The following is a 19,184-nucleotide window of genomic DNA, read 5'->3' as shown; positions in this document are numbered from 1 at the left end:
GTCCTGGGCAGGTGAGTCTGTCTTCCTACAAGGACTACTGACTGGCCTCTTGGGTATTGGACGGGCTTCCCGGAGAAGAAGGCGGGACGGCAGGGGCAAAGTGTGGGTGGGGCAGAGGGGCGGGCCCTCCGCGCCTCCCTCTCTTCCTGAGCACTCTCTGGCCCCTTTCTGGGAGCAGGGGCACGCGGCCCGGACCACGAGCTGGGCTGGACGGCTGTTCCCTGCCGGAACGCAGGCCCCGCTCGCCAGTGGCGGCGGGCCGCACTTTGCCCTCGGTCCCTGGGGCCACTTTGGCCACGCCCCGGGGGGCGGGGCAGGGCCGGGGCGGGGCGGTGGCTCAGTCCTTGGCGGTCCGCGACGGCGGCGGCGGCGGCGGTGGCGAAGGCGACATGGAGAGCGGGGCCTACGGCGCGGCCAAGGCGGGCGGCTCCTTCGACCTGCGGCGCTTCCTGACGCAGCCGCAGGTGGTGACGCGAGTCGTGTGCCTGGTGAGCCGGCGGGGACTCCGGGCCCGGGGACCGGATTGGGCCGCCAGGCCCGGGCGGGGAGGGGTTCCCGCGAGTCTGCGAGCGCGACAGGTGGCGGCGGCCGAGGCCGGGAGGGTGCGGCTGGCGCGCGTGAGGCCGGCGAGAGGGCCCGGGCCCCGCCGCCCTCCATGACCAGGGCCCGGTCGGCTCCCACCCACGGGCCCCAGCATCCCCCACCTTCCCCCACCTTCCCCTGGTCCCCGCTGCCCCCCACCGGCCGGCCTCGGGTTGGGGTGGCCCGGAGGCGCCGTGGGGAGCAGGCCTGTCGCCCTGCTGGCGGTAGGAGGAGCTTGGGGCCGCTCCAGGACAGGTGGCCGGCGTCCTGAGACTCCGTGCTGGGGGAATTAGCCGGGAAGGGGCTTTCCCAAGCTGCCTGGGGTACCCGGGCAATATGGCCCCCTGAAACGGCATCTCCCTTCCACTCTGGAGCAGGCCGCGGGTCTGCTTCCCCACCCAAGATCAGGTGCCCCAGGATGTGAGGTAGGGGAGCCCTCCAGCACCAGGTTGGGGGGGGCTGGGGGGGGTCACAGCCTCTTGGACAACCAGCTCCCAAAGTTGGACAAGGTGTTAGAGATGGGCAGGCAGAGGGCTGGGACTGAAGTGCCCACGCTGTGCCTTCCTGGGACTGGAGCCTTCTGAGGTGCCCCACTGGCATCCGTGCCCCCTCCCTGCCCGATTGTGGGGTCTGTTCCAAGGGGCAGATGCCCCGTGTGTTGGGATGGCTGTGCCAGGAGTGGGGCCTGGCACACTGCTCCCAGCATCCCGGAGTTCAGGCTTCATCTCCAGCTGGGGGTGGGGCTTGTGACTGCTAGCTCCAGAGCCTATTGACAGGGCCTTGTTCGGGCAGGGCAGGGGAGAGGCCTGGGTCCCTCCCAGTGAGAGCCAGGTGTCCAGACTGTCCTGCATCCCTGCATCTGCTGACATGGGGTGGTGGCCTTGAAGTTGAGGGAGGAGATGAGGTGACTTGAGGCTGTTCCCAAGGGCCTGGAGCCCCTCCCAGAGTTCTGGCTGGCACAACCCCTTGCACCCCCAACTAGGACCTGCAGGGTTCTGAGTGCAGAACTGTGTCCGCAGGGCCTGCCGGTCAGACTAGCCTGAGGTGCTCCAGACAGGCACTGCAGACAGGACTCACTTATGGGCAGGAAGCTGACTGGGGTTCCCTCAGAGGGGAGAGTCACGGTACCAAAGAGGCCAGTAGTCCTTGTAGGAAGACAGCTGGCCCAACTGGGGAGGCCAGGCTGGAGCAGGAAAGAGTTGGAGGGGGCACCAAGAAGTGGGAGTCTGGGGGCACGGGCTTCTGCTCAGAGCACACTGGCATGCCTTTCCTGAGGGCGGGGGAGCGCGGGACTTCTCCCTCACCCAGGTGTTCAGGCAGAGGTTGGACACTATAGAGGTGACTGAGGCAGGAGGTGATCTGGGGGTGAGGCTCCAGGCCTGGGTTTCTGTGACTTTGTGGCCCATCCCTTCTGAACCACGATGACCCCTCCCGGCAGGCAGCTGGGGTGGGGCAGTCCCCTCTCAGGAGATCCCCGTCCATTCCCCACCGGCCCCCAGTCCAGGAATCCCCAGCCATGCCCCTGCTGGTGGCAGCTGTGCTGGTATCTGCTGGTGGCCTGGGAGAGGGGAGTAGAGAGAAGTGGGGAGCCTGCACCAGGAGGCAACTTATCAGCTCACGCCCCAAGTTCAGAAGGGGCCGTGGCGCCTGAGCCCCCAAAGGGGAACAGCAGCAGTGGGAGAGCCCAGGGTCCCCATCATGTGTGTCCCCCTGGGGGTTGTCTGTCGACCACTCAGCCCTTCCCCACCTGTCCCCTCAGGTCTTTGCCTTGATCGTGTTCTCGTGCATTTTCGGCGAGGGCTACAGCAATACCCACCAGTCCAAACAGAAATACTGCATTTTCAACCACAACGAGGATGCGTGCGGCTATGGCATCGCCATCGGGGTGCTGGCCTTCCTGGCCTCAGCCTTCTTCCTCGTGGTTGATGTCTATTTCCCCCAGATCAGCAACGTCACGGACCGCAAATACCTGGTTATCAGCGACCTGCTCTTCTCAGGTACCTGCTAGCAGCGCCCCCATTCTATTTGGGGAGGTGAATAGGAGCAGGCAGTGTTCCCCAAAGCCCTGGGGCTCTGGGATTGCAGGGCCTCAGCAACCTTGGGAGGGGCCAGGAGCAGCCCGGGGTCCGCGGCCCCACTCGATACACAGGTTTGCACAGCACAGGGATTTCTGTCGGTCTGCCGAAGCCCACCGGCGTTGAGTGATGGTCACAGGGCTCTGGAGCCAGGCACCCCGGTCCCCACCCTGGCTTCTGCATCAGTGCCCTTTATACTCCTGGAGGCTTCTGGGAGATCCTTGCCCAGGGCCTCCCCCGCACCCCCACCACCACAGGCAGCCCTTCCTGGGTCCCCGAACAGCCGCTGCCTCCTCCATGGAGCTGACCTTGCCCTCCCGGCCTTCCCAGCTCTCTGGACCTTCCTGTGGTTCGTTGGTTTCTGCTTCCTTACCAGCCAGTGGGCAGCCACCAAGGAGGAAGATGTGCTAGTGGGGGCCGACTCGGCCCGGGCAGCCATCACCTTCAGCTTCTTCTCCATCTTCTCCTGGGTAGGTGGGCCGGGGTGGACAAGGGTTGCAGTATCTTTGGAGAAGGGTGGTGGGAGGCTGACGAACCCAAAACCTGGGGCTCCCTGCAGGGTGTGCTGGCCTCCTTAGCCTACCAGCGCTACAAGGCCGGAGTGGACGACTTCATTCAGAACTATGTAGACCCCACTCCAGACCCCAGCACAGCCTACGCTTCCTACCCTGGTGCATCTGTGGACAACTACCAACAACCGCCCTTCACCCAGAACGCCGAGACCACTGAGGGCTACCAGCCGCCCCCCGTGTACTGAGCCGCAGCGGGGGATGGTAAGGGAGGCAGAGAGGGTGCTCAGCGGGCCTCCCCCCTATCCAGGACTCCTCCCATGAGCCTTGCCTCCTGGAGCTGTGGCCCCTCCTTCCGTCCCGTGCCCATCGGAGCCTCGGCACAGCCTGGAGAGCCACTGCTTCCCCCACCCCAGCTGCTGGTGGGGGCCCCAGCCCGAAGTGCCTCTGCCCCAAGGGCTTCACCCACCACTCCTCAAGGGCATTTTCTAGAAAAGGGTTTTTGGCCAGATGCGTTTTGTTTTTGCTTTTAATGATCCCACCCCCACCTGAAATAGCTAGACCTGCCCGACATGCTGTTTTGGGACAAGTGCCTTAGCTTCTCCCCAGCCCAAAGGAGCCAGGCTCGGGTCCAGGCTGTAGTGGCCGCAGTTACTTGGGGTTCTGTGCCAAAGATGAGGCTGCGAGCCTTCCACCTGCTCTGCTGCTGGTGCTGGGCGGGGGCCCCCTTTCCTGCTCACTCAGGTTTGTTTCCCACCTCCTGGCGCTGTCGTGCCCACAGCCCCCTACCTGCTCTGGGAGCTGGCAGCCCAGTGCTCACCGCTATCCTGTCTGCTCGCTCTTGGACCTGGGGTCCCTACCCTGCGCTTGTGCCTCTGGGCTGGTCCCCTGGCAGCGGTGGTGTGCGGGAGGAGGGGGGGCCCTGGAAGGATGCTTGCCACAGGGGGCACAGGGTAGCACTCCCTTCTCCTTGTTCACACCCCTTGGCAACAGGGAGGGGCTTTGCCTGACCAGAAACGCCCAGCTTTATGTAAATATTCTGCCACTGTTCGGTGTGGGGTGCTCCCACAGCCCCCAGGCTGTGCTGAATGTATTAAGAAGCGTTGCGGGTAAGATGCACAGATCCCTGGTTCTAGTAGACGGATTCCAAGACAGAATAAATGTTTTTCTCGTTCATAATCTCCATTGTCATTCGTTGGGCCTTAGCCTAGGGGTCGAAGAGAAATTCCACTCTGGGGTGCACCCTGGGAGGGGGGTGCTTTATGAACTTGGTTTTGAATAGTCCCGGCAGGCTGCGTCTTTGGGATGCCTAACGCACGCATGCGCACACACTCCCTAGTCTGGGGTCTCATGCCTCACGCTGCCGTCCATCAGCATCTTAAAATAGCAACTGTGCTCAGCTTGTAAACAAGACAGTTTCTCTGGACTGCCTTGCCAGGACCTTGCTGTGCCCTTGCTAGAGTTGGGGTGGGGGCACCAGGGAGCTGCCCCACTGAATGCCCCTTCCCTGGTAACCCTTTCCTTCCCAACCCCTCCTAGCAGAGTGAGGAGTCCCCTGGCGACGCCTAGTCCTCCACTTCCTGCCTGCAGACAGGGGTTCGCACCTCTGGAGCCCATCCTAGGACGGCCCGCTCAGAGGGAGTGAGCCCATCTCTGGCAGGAGGGGCCGGGGCGCCCGAAGCACATTTCCCTTTTGGAGCAGGGACTGTCAAAAGTGGGCCTGTTGGTTTGAAAATCCTGAGTAGCAACCAATACGGTTCGGTGGCCACCTATGACTCGGGACCAGTCACCAGCAAGCTGGAGTAGAACAAAGGGGAGAGGCAAGCCAGGGCAGGGAGGCCACCCCAGAACCCTGATCCCATCTGCACCAGTGTGGGGGATGGGGGCTCGCCCTCCCCAGCGGATCCTTGCTTCCACGCAAGCCGCTGACAGCCCATTTTACAAGGTACAGCTGAGCTAGTCTTCTGGGCTCCTGAGCTATCAAGTGTCTATTTCACAAACAAAACCTGACCCCACAGCCCCAGCTGGCAGACCTGACCAGAGCCTTGTCTTTCCCTCCTGGGCCCCAGGCTCCTCCATCCACCCATTTTGTCCTGAAACCCATCCAGACAGAGTAAGCAAATGTTCCTCCTAGGACGCGCTTCATGGTCGCTTCTCAGTGAAAGTGGTGTGGCTGAGACTAGTAGTGCTAGAAGAAGATCTGGAAAGAAAGCCCCACCCGTGTCACATCAGAGCTGTCTACAGTGAGACCCAGGGCATCCCAGGCTGTTAAAGACAAGTGTGCTTTCGGGGCACCTGGGTGGCTCAGTTAAGTGTCGGACTTCTGCTCAGGTCATATCTCAGTGCCCCTGGGATCAGGCTCCCCGCTCAGCCGGGGAATCTGCTTGTGCCTCTCCCTCTGCCCCTCCTCCCGCTTGTGCTCTCTCTCAAAAATAACATCTTACCAAATAAAAAAAAAAGACAAATGTGCTTTCACCAACCAGTAAATTTTAATATTAGTTACTAATTCACAAGCTACAACAGAATCATAGACCCTAACCCTAGCCACCTCTGCCCCTAACACCCCCCCCTCCACACACACACACACACACACTTTAAAAGATTAAGTCCCTGGGACCTGAGCCCCAGCAGGGTAAGTGTCTCCCATGTGAGAAAAGCTGCAGTTCTGGAGAAAATGATCACCGGAGTGTAGGAAGCAGGAGGGCACCAGTCCAGCCACCCTTGGGGGCCGGGAGTCAGTCCCAAGCAGAGACAGAAACCTCTGCGTGGGCCGAGGCTCGGTCTGAGCCGGAGGTACCGGCGCACGGACTTCCCAGTGAGAACAGAAACTCAACAGCGAAAGCCACAAGGGGGAAGAGGCCATGGGCCCCGATGTCGCCAGTGTGTGGTTCTGCCCCTCACCCCACAGGCGGGGGTTGGTCACTGCGGTAGCCAGGCCCTGAGCTCACGAGTGGACCAGCAGCCGGGAAGGGAACCAGGAAAGGGGGAAACGGGATGTGCAGACCACCAGCCCAGGACCTGCACCGCGGGAGGCACAAAGTCCCGTCTTCGCCCCACCCCCACTTCCTCGTGGCGGAAGGCTGCGCGGGGGGCCGGCAGTGGGCGGCCGCGGGACAGGGAGCCTCAGTTGGCGGGGCTGCACTGCCGGATCTGATGGGAAGCAAACAGCTTCCGGGCTCCCGCCGCCTCTCCTGGCTTTCCTGGCACCGGCACCGGGCAGTTCTCCTTGTTCTCCTTGCCGTCCGGTGCGGCGGGCAGACCCGAGGCCTTCTTGAAGTAGCAGAGGCGGCACACGGAGTGGTATTTGTCTGCTCCTCCAATCACCTCGACCTGGCCACGGGACGCAAAGGGCCCGGACTGAGAGGGGGCACAGCGCCTCCGGGCCTCACCCCGCCCCCCGCCCCGGAGCAGGCAGGTGGGGGCTACCTCTTTCTCCGAGCCTAGCCGCTTGGTGTAGGCGGCCTCCCGGAAGCACTCCATGCACACCGCTGTCAGCTTCACCACGCTCTCTGCCAGGGGCACCAGGTTCAGGATGGTCCCGAATGCCTACACTCCCAGGGAAAGACAGCAGGTGAGCACATCTACCTGGCCCGGTGGTTTTTCCTCGGAACCCCTGGATGGACTCCCAGGCAAGCCAGGGAGCTGGGTCTGGCTCATCTGAGTGCCCAGGCTAGGACATGGCCCGGCTCAAAGTGCCCCCAAGTGTCAAGCCCGGGGCATCCAGGTAGCGCTGCATTGAGAGAAGAGGCTCACGGGGCTACCACTGTTCTTCCCGGCCCTTCCCTCCCTCCAGACTCCCCTCTCCACAGCCTGTATCAGACGCCTCACCTTCCTCTGGAAGGTCCCGTCCAGTGCGGCCACAATCACAGTCTTCCCAGCGTTGGCCATAGTCTCGCTGAACTCCACGATGTCTGGGAACTGGAGGGGGGCAGGGGTGTGGGGGGGGGAACGTCAGTGAGCTTCCACCCAGAGCAGCAGCTTCCGGGAGCCACAGAGACACTGCCACCCATCAGTGTGGAGCAAGAGAACAGGGTGACCCCAGCCCTCTTGCCAGCGCCCAAGGCCAGGAGACCAGTGTCTCTGTGCTCACCCTACTTTGCACGGCCATGCACACCCACAACCGCCCTTGTCCCCTAACCATCGCTGGCTTTCCACACAGAACAGGTGCACTCCAGGCCCGAGCACATCGGACCCCTCACTAGATGATGCAACCCAGCTGGAGGTGATCTAATACCGCGGTGGCCAAAAGCTCGGGCCAGAGGGCTGCCTGCGTTGAACCATGCTCTGGTTGGACCCATGACTGTGTGACCTTGGCAAGGACTTAATGTTTCTGAGCCCAAGAAATGGCAAGGAACGCCCCCGGTGTTGCTCACAGATCCGAGGCACTCAAATAGTGAACAGATGATATGCCCTCTGATTCCTCGAGAGGGGTCGGGGCTCTGCCAGCCAGTTACAGAGCAGGACGACACAGCAGGCCCTGCGTTTACTTGGTCAATCAGCTGTCATTCTAAGTGGCCCAGGGTGAGGATGCTACTTCTACAGAGCCTTTGTGAGTTTTCACTGCTCAATCATACTGCTTCCAGTGGACTGCGTTTGTCTATGTGAATTGGTCTTTGGGTTGTGTGAACAGGCACGTTCTTGTCTTGGGGCAGTGGGTCTCTCCCCAAGCCGTTCAAGCCTGGCTTGGCCCATTTATTGAGGTGTAAGTTTACGGAGACCTGGACAGTTAGCAAGACAAGGTCCGTGAAGGTGGCTAGGAAAACGAAGAGCAATTCGAGCAGGGTTCAGCAGCAGCCGAACCCGACTACCCTCCGTAGGGCTGGCCAGGCCCGAGCACAGAAGCACCCCCACCCCGCCCACCCCAACTCTGGCATGTTCGCACACCCACTGCGGGTCACAGAAATGCAGCTCCCATCCTGCAAGGGGCTCTCGGCCAGTAAATACCCCCCTCCCTAAGTTGTCACAAAGAAAATGGTTTCCAGACGTCACCAAATAATCCCTGGGTGGGAGGCAGGGGCAAAACCGCACAGAGATGAGCATCCCTGTGCCTCACCCACCACATGGAGGCATGATGTCAGGACACTGGTCCTTCCACACCCAGGTTTAGGGGCCCGAGGAGGGTCTTTGCCCCCCTCCCGCCCACTGCGCCGATGCCGACATTCAACGAGCTCACTTCATCCCCTGGTCACATGCCACCTCCCTGGGAAGGGGTCCCCAGCAGGGGTCCCTGAGGCCTCCAAGATATAGGGACAGCGCTGCGCACAGGGCCAGCACACTGCACAACGCCCACTGGGGGGCTCGTTATTGACATTTTTTTTTGACATTTATTTTTATTGCTGTTAGTTTTTTTTTTTAAGATTTTATTTATTTATTTGACACACAGAGAGAGCGAGCGAGAGAGAGAGAGAGGGAGGGAGAGAGCACAAGCAGGGGGAGCGGCAGGCAGAGGGAGAAGCAGGCTTCCTGCATGAGCAGGGAGCCCGATGTGGGGCTCGATCCCAGGACCCTGGGATCATGGCCTGAGCCGAAGGCAGCGGCTTAACCAACTGAGCCACCCAGGCGCCCCTATTGCTGTTAGTTTTTATGTTATGGGTTGACCTGTGTCCCTTCCCACCCCCCACATTTACGACGAAACCCTAACCCCCAATACCTCAGAACATGACCTCATTTGGAGGTAGGGTCTTCCCAGATGCCACCCCATTAAAGTGAGGTCAGCAGGGTGAGCCCCAATATCATATGACTGGTGTCCTTACAAGAAGGGGGCATTTGGATGGAGACACAGAGGGAGGACGGCCATCCACAAGCCAAGGGGAGAGGTCTGGAATGTTCCCCGTCCTGGCCCTCACAAGGAAATGAGCCTGCCCACACCCTGATTTCAGGCTTCCAGCCTCAAGAATTGGGAGAGAATCAATTCCTGCTGTGTAAGCTGCCTGGTCTGTGCTACTCGTTACAGCAGCCCTAGGCAGATAATGCAGGTCATACTTAAAACAGAACTTCAGGGGGGCACCGGGTGGCACAGTGGGTTAAGCCTCCGACTCTTGGTTACGGCTCAGGTCATGATCTCCCGGTCAGGAAATCGAGAACCCCTGGGAGCCCCACATTGGGCTCCATGCTCAGCGGGAACTTGGCTTCCCTCTCCCTCTGACCCCTCCCCCTACTCCCCCCCCACACACTCTCACTCACTCTCTCTCTCTTTCTCTCTCTCTCACATAAATAAATAAATAAATTTTAAAAGAAAATAAAATAAATAGGGGTGCCTGGGTGGCTTAGTCGGTTAGGCATCTACCTTCAACTACCTTCTTGATCCTGGGGTCATGGGACTGAGGCCTGCGTGGGGCTCCCTGCTCAGTGGGGAGCCTGTTTCTCCCTCTGCGGCTCCCCCTGCCTGTGGTCTCTCTTGTGCACTCTCTCTCTCAAATAAATAAATAAAATCTTAAAAAAAAGAAAAAGAAAAGAAATAAAATAAACTAGGACTTCAGGGCACCCACCTGGCTCAGTCAGAAGAGCATGCAACTCTTGATCTCAGGGTCATGAGTTTGAGCCCCACATTGGGTATAGAGATTACTTAAAGAAATAAAAACTTCAAAAAATAAAATAAACAAAAATAAAAATAAAATAAAATAGAACTTCCAAGCGCTTAGCAAATTTTGGGTTTTCTTGGTGGACACAAATAGTTAAAACATGGGATCCAGGTAGGAAAGTACCAGCAGAGGGTCCTCACTGGTGTCCAGCTGCCCATTCCACACCTCCAGGCGACCAGCAGCGAGCCGCTTCCTAAAGGAGTTTTGATGGAGGGGAAAGAACCCAGAGCAGAGATTAGGAAGCCTCCGAGTGGAGGATCTGCACCTCTGTCATCTTCCTGCCAAGAGCCGCCTGGCTCGTGATCGCGGCCCAGTGACCCCCAGCTCTGCCCCGGCTGGGGGCCTCGCTTCCTGGCAGACATGCCAGCCTCGCAAGGGCAGAGACCACAAAGGATGGGACAAACTAAAGCATTCGACGGTGGATGGTAAAACACGAAATGAAATGCCACAGAACTCAGAAGCAAACAGGGAAGATGTCGTTACAGCACGTGACAGAGCGGCGCCGGCCACTTCATGTGCACCGGAGGAGAGAAAGACCAAGAGAAAAAGGAGCGGAAGCCCTTCCAAGGCAGTTTACAAAAGGGGCAAGAAATACAAGAAGCCGATAAACATAGAAACAGATGTCAGGCAGCAGGAACGAAAGAGAAATGCAGTGGAACTGGGTATGCGGGCATGTGTGTGCACACATGGGCATGCTCCGCCGCCTGCCCTTCACTCCTCTCTCCTGGGGATTTCTGCAAAGGCCCAGCGGTCATGCTGCCGTCTGCACCTGCTGCCCGCTCTCCATCCACGGGGCCGAGCCTGCCCGACCCACTTCCCTCCCACCCAAGACACACCCAGCCAGCCAGCAGCTCACTCCCTGGCTCTCCCGCAGGCCCCTTCCGGACTACCCCGCCTTAGCTCTGTCCTCCTGACAGTGCCTTCCCGTCCAGGTGTCTCCACCTGACCTATGACGTCATTCTCTCCCTGGACTAGAATGTGAGCTCATGGGGTGGAGCCTCTGGCTGAATCCCCAACACCGAGGACACAGCTGGCATGGGGCACAAGCCCAGAAAGTACTGATAAATGAATGAATGAAAATGAATGGATGAAGGGGATTGGCCCCTTGACCGGCAATTCCACTTAGCAGATAAATCCCAATACATCAGACAGCAACCCAAAATGTCCATCACAGCCTGTATTATTTCTTTTTACTAGGAATTCTTTTTTTTTTTAAGATTTTATTTATTTATTCGACAGGGACAGAGACAGCAAGAACAGGAACACAAGCAGGGGGAGTGGGAGAGGGAGAGGCAGGCTTCCCGCTGAGCAGGGAGCCCAATGAGGGGTTCGATCCCAGGACCCTGGGATCATGACCTGAGCCGAAGGCAGACGCTTAATGACTGAGCCACCCAGGCGCCCCATCACAGCCTTTAAATGGCACGTGCCAGGGGGCCAGCATACGTACGACAGGATACATTTGTAAGCATTCGTAAGACTGGCTACATCCTTGCAGACGGGAACATTTGCTGACACGGGTAAATAGCCACACAGCATGATAGGAGCCCCCTCTCTTTAAAAATGTATGCCTAAGGGCGCCTGGGTGGCTCAGTCATTAAGTGTCTGCCTTTGGCTCAGGTCGTGATCCCAGGGTCCTGGGATCGAGCCCCACATCGGGCTCCCTGCTCAGCGGGAAGCCTGCTTCTCCCTCTCCCACTCCCCCTGCTTGTGTTCCCTCTCTCGCTCTCTGTCAAATAAATAAATAAAACCTTTAAAAAATAATAATCATGAAAAAATAAAAATATACGCCTATAAAGACTAGACTGATGTAGAACCAACATGTAATGGGTTTTTTATTTGTTTTTCTGGGTTGTGAAAAGACAAGAGCTGCCCCCGCTGCAGGGGCTAGCCTGGCACTCACAGCTGGGCCCTGGTGTTATCACGTGGCACGTAATTAATTTTACAGAGCATAAGCATCAGGCAAGGCCACTCCATGAGCGCAATGGGTAGTCCTGTCTGGGCACAGACTATAAGGGACCACAATGCTCCCCTGTCCTGGTCAACATGAGTGACCATTGCTGCTTTACCACCTCGGCTTCAGCCTCCTGGTCCCCCCTCCCTAGAGAGCAGCTTTAGGATGCCGGTCAGGGTCACCCCCCTTCCTGAGGGCACTGGATCAAGAGCTAAGTCAACCTCCTAAAACCCTCCCTCGAATGAGCCCCACAGGCCCCAATCCTATAAGCAAGTCCTCTCCACGCCCTCAGTGAGATGACCCCGGGTCTCACAGTATGGGTTCTCCCTGCAGCAATGACTAACCACTCACCAAACACACACACAAAAGAATTTCAGGGCACAGAGGTGGCGTAAAATACAGTAAAGGGGACCATGTGCCCAAATTCCAATGGTCAGAGGGGAAGCAGAAGCGACGCCTGCAACTTCTAGAGATGTGCCACCCCGCACCAGGGACCCTCCACGTTTTCCCGATTCCGTTCTCCGGATGCGCCTGCCCAGGGCCATCTGAGAAGCTGTGTCGCCAGGCCTCCCCACCACTGACTCAGAATAAAGTTCTAGCGTTTTCAGGTACTGAAACCTTGGGCTTGTTTGTTACAGCAGCTCACATCACCCTCATGACGGTCCCGGGCAGAGGGGCAGGCACCCATACTGCTCCCGAGAGCTTAAGTGAGCCCCATGAGGAGGGAGTTATACTTCATTCATTAGATGCACTCGCATCAACGAAACACTCCGAAGCCCAGAAGGGAAACCAAAACCACAAAGGACAACCCACAGACTCAGCCGGAGTGCACTCCTGAAGGAAGGAAAAGACTGAGCCAGAAAGGCCTATAACACAAGATTTCCAGAAAGACAAGGGAAAGAACAGCAACAGTTAAAACAAACAGTACATCCATAAACAGAAACAAGGATATGTGAATTAGAGCGGGAGTTACATGAAAAGAACTAACCAAAATCCCAAATAAAAAATAGTCTCTGAAACCACACACACTTTGGGAGATGTTCCCAGGACACCGGCTGGAGGAGGGAGGGGGGAGATTTGGAGTGATAATGGCATCTCCCCTCCAGGCACAAAGGCACTAGCCCTCAAATGTGAAAAGCACACCAGACACCAAACTAAGCACAAAACCTCCCAGGACACACTCTTCCGAGAGCAAACCCATCACCCAGTCACCTGCTCAGGAAGGCCGCCAAAGACTGAGGGCAGCCTTCTCCTTAGCGGAAGGAAGGGATGCTGCTTTCCCAAAGCCACAGGGAAAAACCATCATCAAGCTACCCCTTCTGCCACTCTGCTTAACATACAGAACAAAATAAAGACATTTTCCTACCAAGACTCAGAAAGCTTCCCACCAAAACGTCCTGAGCTGTAAGAACTACTAAAGGATGTACTTTGCAAGAGGAGAAACAAATCCATAACGAACAAGGCAGAAGCAACAGTGAGGCAAACAGAACATTGCTTACATACCAGCATTGAGAAACTGACTTGAATTCATGACCCCGAGATCAGGAATCATATGCTCTACAGACCGAGCCGGCCAGGCACCCCAAGAAACTTAATTTTTTTTGTTGTTGTTGTTCACTGTAAATATATATATATATATATATTTTTTTTAACCCCCCTTAGGGGCGGAAGAGAGGGAAAGAATCTTAAGCAGTCTCCACACTCAGCACAGCCCAACATCGGGCTCGATCTCATAACCCTGAGATCATGGCCTGAGCCAAAATCAAGAGTCAGAGGCTCAAATTTTAAGCCACCCAGGCACCCCGACCCCCCCGCCTTTTTTATTATATATGTTTTTTTAAGAAGGTAAAATAAATCCCTTAAAACATGAAAAGCAGAGGCGCCTGGGGGGCTCAGTCATTAAGCATCTGCCTTTGGCTCAGGTCATGATCCCGGGGTCCTGGGATGGAGCCCCGCCTTGGGCTCCCCGCTCAGCGGGGAGCCTGCTTCTCCCTCTCCCACTCACTCTGCTTGTGTTCCCTCCCTCGCTGTGTCTCTCTGTGAAATAAATAAAATCTTAAAAAAAATAAAATAAAATAAAATCTTAAAAAAAAACATGGAAAGCAGTACAGGGAATCCAAAGGGTATTCAGACACCAGTTGGAGCAAGTTAACGTCGGTTACTAAAAGATCAGAGATAGAACAAAATACCTTCCAAACCAGCAGAGGAGAAAGGAGCACAGACTGGGAGTTCGTAGGCAGAATGCCAGGACAAGCCAACTTACAAACTGCCCTTCGTCGATGCCTATGACAGCCACACCCAGGGCCTCCTGGGCCACATCCCGGAGCAGGCAGGCTGGTAGTGCCTCCATGGTGTTCCTGGGGAGAGAAATCCAGTGCATGAACAAGGCAAGGGAGCGGAAACCTGGACGCAGGGGCCAGGGGCCAGCTCCTGTGACAACCCTACCCTCAAAGCACACTGCACTGCTGGGCTGGAGCTTGAAGTTAGTGCCTGTGGGATGCATTTGGGGAGAATAAAGGCCCATGTTCAGAAAAACAGTCATTCAACACAAGTTATTTCCCTTGATGTGCTAGACTAGAAATTGGCAATGCGTGATACAAAGCTTAACGGAGACTCAAAGGCTCCACTTCTGTTCAGTGTGGGCCAGGGCAGGAGAAATGCTTTAATTTCTTTTTAAAATGAGAAAAAGAACACACATAACTACAACTCAGGCTGCATTCTAGCTGTCTTTCTATCAATGCCGTCATAAAATATAATTTTTTACTTCTTTCTTTTTATGGAGAAAAGGGCCCACGCAAAGCAAAAGTGCCCCGGAAAGTCCACCATGGTCCTGGGCAGCGCATGAGCACCAGACTCAGCCCTGTGTGTCCCAGCAGAGATAAGCCTGGGACTCCAGCCAACAGGGCCAGAGAAGAACCAATCCATTTGGCTCGTCTGGCTGATCGAAGGATTTCGCCCCGATCACAGAGCTATTAACTGGCAGAGCCAAGACTCAAATCTAAGGTCATACTGTTGCCCTGTGTGCCCAATGGGGAGAATCATATCCAGAAGAGTTTGAATGCCAAAGGCGTGTGTGGGAAGCTTCCACCCCAACCTGCCCCCAGACCCAGGGCCATTTCTGAAGAGGGATCCTCTTCTCTGTCCTCTGTCTTTTTAAGCAGGGTCTGTTTTTCTACAATGTGTTCTTTTTTCTGTGTTCATTTTTCCCACTCCTCAACTAGCCTTCTGAGGGGCTGGTATACTTCCTTTTTTTTTTTTTTTTAAGATTTTATTTATTTATTTGAAAGAGGGAGCACACGATTGGGGGGGAGGGGCAGAGGGAGAAGCAGACTCCCTGCTCCCCAGGACCCTGGGATCATGACCTGAGCCGAAGGCAGAGGCTTCACCAACTGAGCCCCCACGTGCCCCCGGGGGCTGGGACTTTCTGAAGGCTCAACAGCCTGTAGCTGTTTTGTTTTGTTTTTTTAAAGACTTTGTCAGAGAGAGAGAGAGAGAGAGAGAGAGAGAGAACACAAGCAGGGGGAGTGCAAGACAGAGAAGCAGACTCCCCACTGAGCAAGGAGCCTGACGCGGGGCTCGATCCAGGACCCTGGGATCATGACCTGAGCCGAAGGCAGACGCTTAACGACTGAGCCGCCCAGGCGCCCCCTGTAGCTGTATTTAGAAAAATAAAATACTTTACAACCCCTGCACAGTTATTATCTTGCTATAATTCTACTCAAAGATCTGGGAAGAGCATGAGATGGTATTGCCTGAATTTTAAATTCCCCCTTCCCTCCCGAAATAGAGAAAACCACAGGGTGGGCAAGGGCAGTGTCTCTGGAGCCCTGTCGCTCCCGCCAAGGGCTCAGTCACAGCCGCGGTCCGTCCCAGGCTCCGTAGCCCGAGTTGGGAGAGCATCTGTGCCGCGCTGGGCAGAGCTCAGATGGGCCCCTGCCCTCCTGACTTCTCCTCCCGGCACGGTGCTGCCTCTTCTGCTCTCACTGTCCTCCCTGGATGCACCCCCACGCAGTGCAGCAGCAGAGGCAGACACCATGTTTCTGGGGAGAAGCAAACTGGACCACATAAATGACCAGCATCAGACAGCACGGCCGGAAGCACCCGTCACTCAAATCCTGACGCTTAGCTCCGAGTCCCAGGCACTGTCCACCCCACCACCCGCCTGGCTTCAGAAACCCCATGCTCCCAGCCCGAGGCCACACACTGGGCCGTTCTGAGGTTCCGAGGCTCCATGCACAGCATGGCTTTGCCGCTGTGGGCTCAGGTGGACAAGTCCCAAGGACAGAGATCATGTCCCAGGCTCAGAAATCTCAGGCCCCAATCTGTAGCCAGGGAACAGGGAAGAGGCAAACTAAATTTAAGCCTCCCTCCCCACCTCAGATGGCAAAGGGAAATGTCCGCAAGGGGCAGGCAGATAAACATAAAACCAGTCTGCAACCACATGGATGTAAGCACAGCACTGCTGACAACTGGGGCAGTATCGCTATTGGTCATGGGGCTGTCCTGTGCATTGTGGGATGTTCAGCAGCAGCCCAATGCCCCTCCCCCACTCCAGTTGTGAGAACAAAAAATGTCCCCAGACATTGCCAAATGCACTCTGGGGGAGGGGGCGTGAAATTGCCCCTGGTTAAGAACACTGAGCTAGAATTCTGTGAAAGGCCGAGTCCTAAGATCCCTTGCCAAGCAACTTTGAAAGTTTGCTGAGTTCCAATATTTCAGTGTCAGGCATCAGCATTTTTTTTTAATATTTTATTTATTTGAGAGAGAGACACACAGCAAGAGAGGGAACACAAGCAGGAGGAGTGGGAGAGGGAGAAGCAGGCTTCCCGCCGAGCAGGGAGCCCGAGGCGGGTCTCGATCCCAGGACCCTGGGATCATGACCTGAGCCGAAGGCAGACGCTTAACGACTGAGCCACCCAGGTGCCCTGGGCATCGGCATCACTAACCATTCCTGCTAAAGACAGCTCTTACAGTATGTTCTAGGCCCTTGGGAATTTTCACCAGGTTTCCAGGAGAGGTCTTGTGACAGGACAGAAGAGAGCAGGGACTCACCGGTCATGCGTGGAGAAGCTGCTGCTGTACCGAGTATCTTTGGCATACTTGATCACCAAGCACTTGTACTGGGCAATCTGGAAGCGACGGACCCGTCTCATCAGCTCAGTACTGCAAGAGCAGAGTACTTCGTGAGGCCCACGGTGTAAAGAGTGGGCAAGGAAGACCCCCTCGGCACAAGCAGGGCACCCCACCACCTTCTAGGGGTCTACAGCCTGAGACCCACCAATGGACAGAAAGACCAGCGAGGACAGAGGGCCCATGCTCTGGGAGTTCAGCCTAGGCCTGAGAGGGATGCCAACGAGAGCTTTAAGTCACTAGAGAGCCTGGGAATAACGGAGTGATAAAGGTGTGCTGGGCCGGGAAGTGTTCTCCTTGGGGAGGGCAGCAAGGAATGACCCCCAGGTGGTCCAGGGATGGGATGAAGGAATAAGTATCGCAGGGATCTGGTGGGGTGGGCAGAGGCAAAGGCCCCAGATGGCATTCCAAAGTAGTCTCATCCCGGGCGCCTGGGTGGCTCAGGTGGTTAAGTGACTGCCTTCGGCTCAGGTCATGATCCTGGAGTCCCTGGATCAAGTCGCGCATCAGGCTCCCTGCTCGGCAGGGAGTCTGTTTCTGCCTCTGACCCTCCCCCCATCTCATGTGCTTTCTCTCTCTCTCTCTCTCAAATAAATAAATAAAATCTTTAAAAAAAAAAAAAAGTAGTCTCATCCCAGAGGCCCTCACATAGTCTAAATTGACTTCACTAAACCTTTTTGTGCAAGAGAAAAAGCACTTTGCCTCTGGGTCTCAGAGCCCACCTTATTAGCCTCACCACGGAGGGCAACAGGTTTGCACTGGAGTGATCCCCCAGGGCGGAGGGCGTTACTTAGGGGGCTCACCAGCCCTGCCCAGGTCAGATGATGGTCCTGTCACATCAGGGGAGCAAAGGGTGCCCTGGTCTGACTCCTTAGTGTGTAAAGTACCAGAGGAAACAACCACACCGGAAGGAGGGATGCCCACACTGTAGGGTGCACAGGCTTTAGTGACAAGCTAAACCCTCAGCAGCCGTATCCAGCCGCAGGAAGGAGCGGTGGCGAACGACCCTAATGGAAGGGTCTGAGCTGGGCGGGCAGTGAAGGAGCGCCTGCTCCAGGACCAGATCCCAGGCAGGAGCGGCATCCCGGGCGGGAACACGCCGTCCGGCAGTGGGGGCTGTCCTGGAGGTGCTGTCTGAGAGGGGCGGCAGGCGGGGCGCCAGGGGAGGAGGAGGGGCCCCCCGGAGGGTGGGATGGGGGAGGAGGTGGGCCCCGCGAGGCCATGACTTACTTACCTTTTTCCTGAGAACATGGGTCCTAGAATCACCTAGGAGAGAAGGCGAGGTCACTTCGGGGCCCGCTGCGCACGAACACCCGGCCATGGCCCCAACCACAACCCCGACCCCGCTCCCGCTCCCACTCCCACTCCCGAGGGCTGGAAGCCAGTCCCCGCGCCGGCACCTGAATCTGCCCCCGGGTCTTGCTGGGGGAGCCGGGCAGCACGTTGGGCAGGTTGATGCAGCTCATGGCGCCTCCAGGAAGCTTGCACCTCAGGGACTCTCCGGTGCCACCGCCCAGCCACCAGGCGCCGGTTCCCGCGCGGTCCGCATTTATACCCAGCGCACTGACCAATCGGAAGCCGGCGCTGGCGTCCCGGAGCCAATCAGCGCGCGGCCGCGGACTGGCGGGAGATTTGGCCGCAGCCCGCCCCTAGTGGGCGGACCCAGGGACCGGCCCGCTTGCGTCACCAGGACGACTGGCCCCGCCCCGGCCGCTGCCTATAAAAAGCCGGGGCGTGCCTCGGGCGGTACCCTGTGGGACGATGGAGGTCCCCGGACGAGGTCCCCCGGGCGAGGCATCGTGGAAGAATCTATCGAAGGAGGTAGGCGGGTTGCAGGGGGCGGCTGGGGCCGAGCAGTGCAGCGCGGAGATTAGATGCAGTTCCAAGAGGGGAGCTTAGGAGCCCACGGAACGACCACTCTCCAGGGCGCCGGTGAGCACCTGTGTGCCTGCTCCGAAAGCTTTAGCACCCTGATCTAGTTTGCTTCCTGCCACAGGCAGGCTTCGGTGAGCCTGGTTTTAAGGGTAGAGAAAACCGAAGCTGTGCTAATATCCATAAAGGGGGGCCACAGTTCCCGACCTTGACCTGAGGTTCCACAATTCGGATGGAGGACGTGCCAGATGGTGAGGATGCAGAAAGGCTGCTCTTTACTGCACCGTGGTCGTGAGGGCTAGAAACCACACAGGCAAAGCCCTTAATATGATTATCACTCAACTATAATTTCCTAACTAGTTTCCCTGCATTTCAGGCAGTGTTCTGTTTTTTTTTTAAAGATTTTATTTATTTATTTGAGAGAGAGAGAGAGAGAGAGAGAGAGAAACAGCATGAGAGGGGAGAAGGTCAGAGGGAGAAGCAG

General features: G+C 57.0%; 3 protein-coding genes across 6 annotated transcripts in view; 2 read left to right on the top strand and 1 right to left on the bottom strand.

The window, feature by feature from the left end:
* The first annotated feature begins 330 nt into the window (after positions 1-330).
* Positions 331-4,345, top strand: SYNGR2 (synaptogyrin 2). Of its 2 annotated transcripts, XM_025859833.2 has the most exons (4): positions 332-488; positions 2,342-2,579; positions 2,988-3,127; positions 3,217-4,345. In XM_025859833.2, exons 1-4 carry the CDS (start codon positions 390-392, stop codon positions 3,412-3,414), a joined length of 675 nt encoding a protein of 224 aa, XP_025715618.1. In that variant the 5' UTR covers positions 332-389; the 3' UTR covers positions 3,415-4,345. The 2 variants fall into 2 exon arrangements, with proteins under 2 accessions (XP_073742252.1, XP_025715618.1); XM_073886151.1 differs by lacking the exon at positions 2,988-3,127 and having other exon boundaries at positions 331-488.
* Positions 4,346-5,651: 1,306 nt separating this feature from the next.
* On the bottom strand, positions 5,652-18,341 carry TK1 (thymidine kinase 1). 2 transcript variants are annotated; one of them, XM_025859957.2, is made up of 7 exons: positions 18,229-18,341; positions 18,063-18,094; positions 16,751-16,861; positions 13,962-14,055; positions 6,995-7,084; positions 6,593-6,712; positions 5,655-6,496 (listed from the first exon to the last, which is right to left on the bottom strand). In XM_025859957.2, exons 1-7 carry the CDS (start codon positions 18,292-18,294, stop codon positions 6,290-6,292), a joined length of 720 nt encoding a protein of 239 aa, XP_025715742.1. In that variant the 5' UTR covers positions 18,295-18,341; the 3' UTR covers positions 5,655-6,289. The 2 variants fall into 2 exon arrangements, with proteins under 2 accessions (XP_025715741.1, XP_025715742.1); XM_025859956.2 differs by having other exon boundaries at positions 5,652-6,712.
* A 248-nt stretch (positions 18,342-18,589) lies between these two features.
* Positions 18,590-19,184, top strand: part of AFMID (arylformamidase) — a 28,239-nt gene continuing 27,644 nt past the window's right edge. For both annotated transcript variants that reach the window (XM_073886028.1, XM_025859907.2), the window contains exon 1: positions 18,590-18,649. In XM_073886028.1, coding sequence (XP_073742129.1) covers positions 18,590-18,649 — 60 coding nt within the window. The remainder of the gene's footprint in view (positions 18,650-19,184) is intronic.

The sequence above is a fragment of the Callorhinus ursinus genome, unplaced genomic scaffold (assembly GCF_003265705.2).
Source record: "Callorhinus ursinus isolate GAN/ISIS: 27379988/994484 unplaced genomic scaffold, GSC_fseal_2.0 scaffold68, whole genome shotgun sequence".
Taxonomy (NCBI): Eukaryota; Metazoa; Chordata; class Mammalia; order Carnivora; family Otariidae; genus Callorhinus; species Callorhinus ursinus.
The sequence above is the reverse complement of the archived record's forward strand: the minus strand, read 5'-3'. Positions and strand labels throughout refer to the sequence as shown.